At 42.9% G+C, this 7,588-nt stretch overlaps 1 protein-coding gene across 1 annotated transcript in view; it reads right to left on the reverse strand.

Annotated features, from left to right (window-relative positions):
- Nucleotides 1-3,372: 3,372 nt before the first annotated feature.
- LOC106805579 (acetylcholine receptor subunit beta-like 1) overlaps nucleotides 3,373-7,588 on the reverse strand; it is a 10,277-nt gene continuing 6,061 nt past the window's right edge. The window contains exons 4-7 of the mRNA XM_014807232.1: nucleotides 7,038-7,147; nucleotides 5,973-6,654; nucleotides 5,401-5,679; nucleotides 3,373-4,275 (exon numbers count right to left, since the gene is read on the reverse strand). Coding sequence (XP_014662718.1) covers nucleotides 4,153-4,275; nucleotides 5,401-5,679; nucleotides 5,973-6,654; nucleotides 7,038-7,147 — 1,194 coding nt within the window. The 3' untranslated portion in view covers nucleotides 3,373-4,152. The remainder of the gene's footprint in view (nucleotides 4,276-5,400; nucleotides 5,680-5,972; nucleotides 6,655-7,037; nucleotides 7,148-7,588) is intronic.

The following is a 7,588-nucleotide window of genomic DNA, read 5'->3' on the forward strand; positions in this document are numbered from 1 at the left end:
CCTTCAGGTCAACACCTGCAGACCCTGTGTTCATTTAATGTTTTTTGCATGCAGAATCGCATGTCTTCTGCTTGACTGTTGTCATCTTGTCCCACAAATGTGCGACTCCAGTGATGGTTCCCCTCACAAACGTCTTGGTAAGCCTTTCATGCCATTCTCCTTTGTTGCCTAGGATACTTGGTGAACTTCGTCTGGCATGATCTCTTTGACATGCAGTTTGTTAACATCAGCTCTGCAGTAAACGGTTCTCGCTACACAGGCCTGTTGATATCAAGTTGCGGCGTGCTAACACTGACTCAGCTGGCAATCATTGGAGGTTCTTGGCGAGCAATTTGACAGTTGAGTGCTTGTGGGTGCAATTGTGTCTATAGTAGCTACAATTGTTTAGACTCGCATCAGCAAGTCATGGCCAGCTCCGGGCAGTGGACAAAACTTCATGAGCGTGCTGGAGATGTTGTTTTCCGAGATCCCTCCTTGGCCTTTCGTTGATTTAGTTGAGGTTTTCCATCGCCTGATCAACAACCAATGTCGGTGTGAATGAATACGGTTGCTGGTATCACTGCAACTCATCATTGTGAAGCTCTGACATAGATCTGCATGCAGAGGTTTTTATGGATCCGGCGTGCGATGAACCTGGAAGTTTTGAGATAAATCTAGGCTGGAATATGCAACAAAAAGTACTTACAATATGCTCAGTGCAACAAAGTAGACGGTGCCAAGTTGACCTTAACGTATAGCTTCTGGAACTGTTAACAGGTGTCATCACCTGCCGCATTACTTCCTAGCATTGAATTGGGTCCTGCTCTTACGAACTAGCGTCAACACTCTCGTAGTGGTTCTCACAATTGAAGGATTCTATATTCTTTGATGCCTAATGCCGCTTCTGCAAACGCGCTGTCTTATCCGCCGCATGCTTCAGATCAGCTGCTTATACCGCTGGCACCAAAGGTCGTCACGTACAACAGGTTGATCCTCAACAGGATTTCTCCATCCAGAGATCGAGAGTGCCTGAAGAGTTAACTTGTGCGCTTGCGATCGCTTGTTGTTAATGATTGCCATTTAAAATCTTGTTGATACCTAGTCACGCTACTGTACAGATCTGCTTCTTGCATGCGTCGTCAGAGGGACCTTAAATTATTTAAACCACTATAAAATTATGACTGATTAGATATATGTTCTTGACTAGAAATAAAAGTTAAAAAGCTAAAATAGAGTCGATTGCGTTTTAAAAATTTAAAAAATCCGTGGTAAGATTATATATATTTTTGATAATAACGTCGAAAACCTGTTTCTATCCATGCAAACAAGAGTTCAGATGAAAAGTTGTCTCAACTATAATTCATTGGTACCTAACTCTATGAACGCATTTCGATTATACGTTTAAAATAATGTTGAATACCAAAAATCATAAAAATCGCTTTAAAAAACGCCGCCATTTTGAAATTCAAATGGCCCTAAAATGTTACATGAAAACTGGCACCGTCATTTTTTTCTAATCACGGATCGTTTCTAGGTGGGGTAGTGTAAGTAGTAGTACGTACGTTAGGTGGTTCGGTACGTACGCGGTCGGTCGTGTCGTCGTACGTGGGGGTGGGTGTCGTGTCGTGTGTGTGTGTGTGTGTGTGTGTGTGTGTGTGTGTGTGTGTGTGTGTGTGTGTGTGCGGGCGTTCGTGTGTGTGCGTGCGTTCGTGTGTGTGCCCGCGCGCGCGTGTGATTGTTTGTATTTGGGGGCGTGTGCGTCCGTTCGTGTGTGTGCCCGCGCGCGTGTGTGAGTGTTTGCATTTGGGGGCGTGTGCGAGCGTGTGTATGTGTGGGCGCTGGTGTAGTGGGACTGTGTATGAACCTGTGTAGATAATTAGGTCATGTGATTTTGTCGGTGTGAATGTAAGTATTAGGTAAAGCCGTAACGTTCTGCATATCTCCATATAGCTATGACTAAACGAGGATAGCCGCATATTGCCTTGTGCGATGGGTAAGTGCCACCTTTATGACAAGAGTCCAACGAAACCATTATATAAACCATACATAAACTATTATAGGTGAGTGAAATAAGAATGAAATTAGCAGCGTACTTTATTAAGCCAAATCTGACAAATACACGTGTAAGCTGCGCAAGCAAGATGCCCTGAATCATACACGCGTGATTTTGTCTTGTTTCTCAGTATAATTGGGCAGTATAGGTGTTGGTCGGTAGCGTTAAAAGCCAGTGTGCTCCTAGACATGGCAGACTATACTTTCGAATAACACACATTTAAACCGGTTGCCGTAGGCAACGAAACTGTCACTGCGGTCCTTATTGCAGGGGTCTTGCGCAATAATTGCGTTAGAATTGTCTGTAGACAGGGATTAGCGAAAATGTATATAGTGGTCGTGCCGGTATGTCTCACCTAGTATGGTGTTTTGGCTCATGACTAAACATCAGTTGCGACATCAATAGATTGTAAATGATATGACTCGATCATCATCATACATGTATTCAGCTCTATTGTGGTGACAATAGGTTTAGTTAGTGTTATTCTATTTCAGATTAGATGAAGAGCACCCGTTGTTAAAGTAATTAAAGACTCGTATTCAATGATGATGATTCTATTTTCAATTAGAAATTAATGTTTCAAATGTTAAATAGTCGAATATATAGTGTTTTGCAAAATAAAACATGGTGCATGAGAGTTGGATGAAATAATTTCATTACCAAATCTCCTAAGATATATATGTGCGTGTGTGCGGGATGGCGTTATGTTTATATTTCTGAGCTACAGGTATGTAAACTTCATATCTATAATTACGAATCATGCGGAGCGTAGCACAAGTATTGGCAATGTGACATCGTTATTTAAAACGTGAGCGGTTGTAAGGTGGCGCGACAGGCAACAGTAAATGCCATATTTTAAAATTAGAAGTCTTCGTACCGAATGTAAAATGATGACCTTTAAATAATTTGCTTTCAGGCGTCACATCTGAAATGAAACGCTGTTAACGCTGTGAGGGCGATAATAAAATACATTTTGTCAACGATGCCGCTTGAGTTTCGAAGTTCGAATTCGAGTTTTGATACATTATAAATAAATGTACCCGTTTTTTTATTTCACAGTTTAGTATATACGTATATATATATATAAAGATATATATATATATATATATATATATATATATATAATATTAAGAGTCCATAATAGAAAATGGATTTTCCATAATAGATTTTCTATTATGGACTCTTGATAATATGTAAGTGTGTGCGCGTGTGCGCGTGTGCGTGCGTGGGATCCTAAAAATTTATCACAAAATTTCTCATGTCGGAAAAATTATATCTATCCTCGACATGATCTATTCTCGTGATTGTTTGATAAAAATTCAATCAATCAAATCTTCATCGGACAAAACTGATATACTGTTTATTGTACAAATTACATTACATGCATGATCTATCACCAGAATGCATCACTGAAGACCTCGCATTTCCGCGCGCGTGTCAACACACAGCAACAGCTCCACAACGTATTATTTATAAACCGCCTAGGTTTACTGGCGGCTAACTAGCAGCAAGCACTCGTCAATCGAGACCAGTCTTTCGACAACGCGGTGTTGCCGTCGGTATTTACAAGAAAAACAAATAAATAATAAACAGGCAAGCGTATTTATTTAGAAATCAGTCTGAGTGTATAGTATTCCATGCCGAGTCGCTCATGACGAGACTGTATACACTTTGTTGTTAGTTCTATATCTTTGGCATGTGCAACTCGCTCTCTCTCCGTCTCTCGCTTTCTATTGCTCTCTATTTCTATCTTTTTCTCTCTCTCTCTCTCTCTCTCTCTCTCTCTCTCTCTCGCTCCCTCTCCCTGGGCGCCCGCGCGCGCATGTGTGTCTGTGACATTATAGATAGCAAATTAGCAAAAAGGTTCATCACATTCAATGGCAGAGAGGGTAGATGGCGAGGGGCAGAGATGGATAGAGAGAGGGAGATAGGTGGAGAGAGAGACGTCGGACACGAAAAAGCGAAGAGCCGGTAAGACACTAGTCAGACAAAGTGTAACCCGAAGGAATCGCATATAAGAACCAAAACCTATTTACGTAAATTATCGGGACAAAAGAGGGAAAAATAAACACAATATAAAACATTAGAATTATAGGGAAGAGAAGTACTCTTCCCATTGTCTAGTCAAAGATTCCAGGCGCGTTTGTTAAAATAGAGATAGCTCCAGTTATAGTTACTGTTGTAAAAATGAATAGTAGTAGTCGGTCAAGCACCATGGCGGCGTATTGCCAGTCTTCCTTGATCTGCGATAAATAAAACAAGGACAACATCAGTAAAAATATAGCAACCCACGCAGAAATACGTAGTCGTCCAAACGATTTATTCATCTGCGCTTTGTCATTCTGGCCGGGCTTCAAGATTTTTAAAGTATATATATAAATATATATATATGTGTGTGTGTGTGTGTGTGTGTGTGTGTGTGTGTGTGTGTGTGTGTTTGTGTGTGTGTGTGTGTGTGTGTGTGTGTGTGTGTGTGTGTGTGTGTGTTGTGTGTGTGTGTGTGTGTGTGTGTGTGTGTGTGTGTGTGTGTGTGTGTTGAAAACGGTTGAAAACAATTTTGACCGTTGGAATTATTTATAAAACGTTTCCACATACTTATATCTCCCCTCTCTATCCCTCGGTGTTTTTCACTATGTCATACTCCCCCTCTCTTAATCTCCCCCTATCCACCATATCTCTCTCATTCTCTCTGTCTCTCTGTCTCTCTGTCTCTCTGTCTCTCTTACCCAGTACAGACTGCAAATTTGAAACAACATTAAAGTAGTCCGGGCCAGGTGCGGGTCCATCAAATTTTTGCAGTGTGTACCCGCTATCCCGCTCCAAATACGCGCTGGTCCGCTCCAATTTTGCCCCGCAAATAAAGGAGGGCCAAGCCCTGGATAATTTGGCCCGGACCAAGTTAGCCCGCTCTAAGCTGTGTCTGTACGCAAAACGCGGGCCTGTCTCCCGTGCCATTTCGCAATACGCATGCGCCTAGCCTTATTTAGGTCACATAAAAGTACAGTAGCTGTCTGCGGAGTGACGTAGCGAGTCAATCCATAACTCATTTGATGTTGGATCAAATTTTGTGTCTGTACGCTACGATTTGGTGCACGCTTGGCGCGCGACAGGCCCGTACCAATTTAATGTGGGGGTCAAAATTTGCAGTCTGTACGGGGTAAGATGTCTTTGTCTCTGTCTCTGTCTCTGTCTTTGTCTCTGGTCTCTGTCGCTGTTTCTGTCTCTGTCTCTGTGTCTTTATTTAAAGTTATCCCGCTCTAAGCTGTGTCTGTTTCTCTGTCTCTCTGTCTCTCTGTCTCTCTCGCTCTGACTCTCTATCTCATTACCTCATTGTTGACCTTATGGTAAACCTATCTTTGCATACTTACATCTGACACTGTATCTTCTAGGTGCAGATGTTCGGCGATGAACTCAATCGCCAGCGCCGCGCGCAGTCCCTCCGCTGTCATGACAACGTCGTCATCGCTGCTGCCCGGCTCGCTAGCTGACTGCATGACTACGTGCTTGCATCCGGGGTGATGCATGTCGAGGGGTTCCAACTCCGTACCATCCATATCGTCGAAGCAGCTGTTCGTGACGTTGGCGAAACCGTAGCAGTCGATGTTCAACTGCGGCTGCATGTCTTTCGGCCGTCGCATGCAGAGCACCTGCACATTAAATAATTTAGTTAATTAGTTAATACGTAGTTAATATGTAATTTAGTCAATTTAGTTAATAATTAAATTATTAGTCGTTTTTTTAGTAATTGAGTAAGTTATGTTCGAGATAAATGCTCCATTTACTTTCTCAAGTAGGTGGTCCCGCGACGCCCTCGCACCGGTAAAGATTTATTTATTCAAATATATTGATTAACAGTCTATGGTAAGTTGCTATTACTCTCTATCGAAATTAAATTATTTTATATCATACAATGATATTCGACGACATTTAATTCCGAGACCTTTGGTAGCGTGTCGATCATAATAGTCTTCACCCACTTCGGCATGCTGTGCGTCGTAGGGCCTCGGAAGTGCCAGTTCTGTATGATGGCCGTCATTAGGATGGTGATGATGTTCAGTATCAGTGTAAACAACAGGTACTTTGACACGAGCGGAATCGTCAGCGACGTCGGCGGCAGAACGCTGGACACCAGCAGGAGGAAGACGACGAGCGCCAGCAGCAGGTTGATAGCCAGCGTCATCTTCTCGCCGCTGTCCACGGGCAGGTAGAAGACGGTCGCCGCCAGCATGGCTATCATCACGCAGGGAATGACGAGGTTCACCGTGTAGAACAGCGTCATGCGGCTCAAGTGGATCTCAAAGATCATCGTCGCGTACTCGGAGCCGCCGCTGCCATTGTTGTCGATGCGCCGCGGCGCCGAGCTGAGGTCCCACGTGCCGCTCAGCACGTAGTCGTTGAGATCGACCTTCGTCACCTCTTTGTTGTAGTCGCCCAGCTTCACCTCGTCTTTGTTGAACGTCCACGAGCCGAATTTCATCTCGCACACCTGCTTGTCGAACGGAAAGTACTCGACGTTGATCGTGCACGAGCTTTTAAAGATGGCCGGAGGAACCCAGTTGATCCAGCCGTTGTTGTCGATGAGGACGTTACTCCTGAAGCTCACCTCGTACACTCCGTCCGCACTGAAATGGCAGTGGAAGACAGTGAGATTAAAAACGCGGCGACCGGAAGAGACGTCATAGTGATTAGTCCTACTTAGCGATGCCGTATTGAGGAAATACGCGGTAGGTATTGCCAAAATAGTAATTAACGAGAAGAACTGCTAAAGACGTTAATAAATGCTAATTCGTATGACGGCATTATCCGAGGTTGATGTCATGGCGACCATGACGTAATGGCTATTAGTGTACGAACGAAGTTGTCACATCCGTTGGTATAGCACATCGTATCGTTCATTATATAAATTCGTATAATTGTATAGTGCATTCCGATGAGTTTACATAATGTTTTATATATTCTTCCAGCATATATAGAATGGAGAATTATACTACATATGACCGCTTACTTGTTAAGTAGAACGATATCGGGGAGCCAAACCTTGGCAGGTGCAACTCGTATTATCGTGATGCCATCATAGTTCGCCGGATCCCACGTCAATTGATAGTCTTGCCACCACTAATGGTGACAATTATAATTAAACATCCAAGATATTAGCAAGGATACACTCAGGCAGCCAATGCAAATTATTAAATACATATATGAAAATGTGATCGTCATATTTAAGTAAAAAGCTAACACTATGTTAGGGTTTGTCCGTATAAAAAGCTCGAACTAACTTGTTATCGCTAGTAAAAGGATCCAACAATAAAATGACTCAAAACCCTTATAATCACTTTACAAGTAGTCTAAATCTTAATATATTTTCTTAAAACCTACAACTAAGGTTCGTACACACTAGGGCCACTGTTTGCCATTGCGTTGTTGCAAACACTTATGTGTACGCACTGTAGTGGCGATCTCTATGGGAGCTTCAAATAGTTTCATAGTACACACACACACACACACACACACACACACACACACACACACACACACACACACACACACACACACACA

The sequence above is a fragment of the Priapulus caudatus genome, unplaced genomic scaffold (genome assembly GCF_000485595.1).
Source record: "Priapulus caudatus unplaced genomic scaffold, Priapulus_caudatus-5.0.1 Scaffold119, whole genome shotgun sequence".
NCBI classification, from domain to species: Eukaryota; Metazoa; Priapulida; class Priapulimorpha; order Priapulimorphida; family Priapulidae; genus Priapulus; species Priapulus caudatus.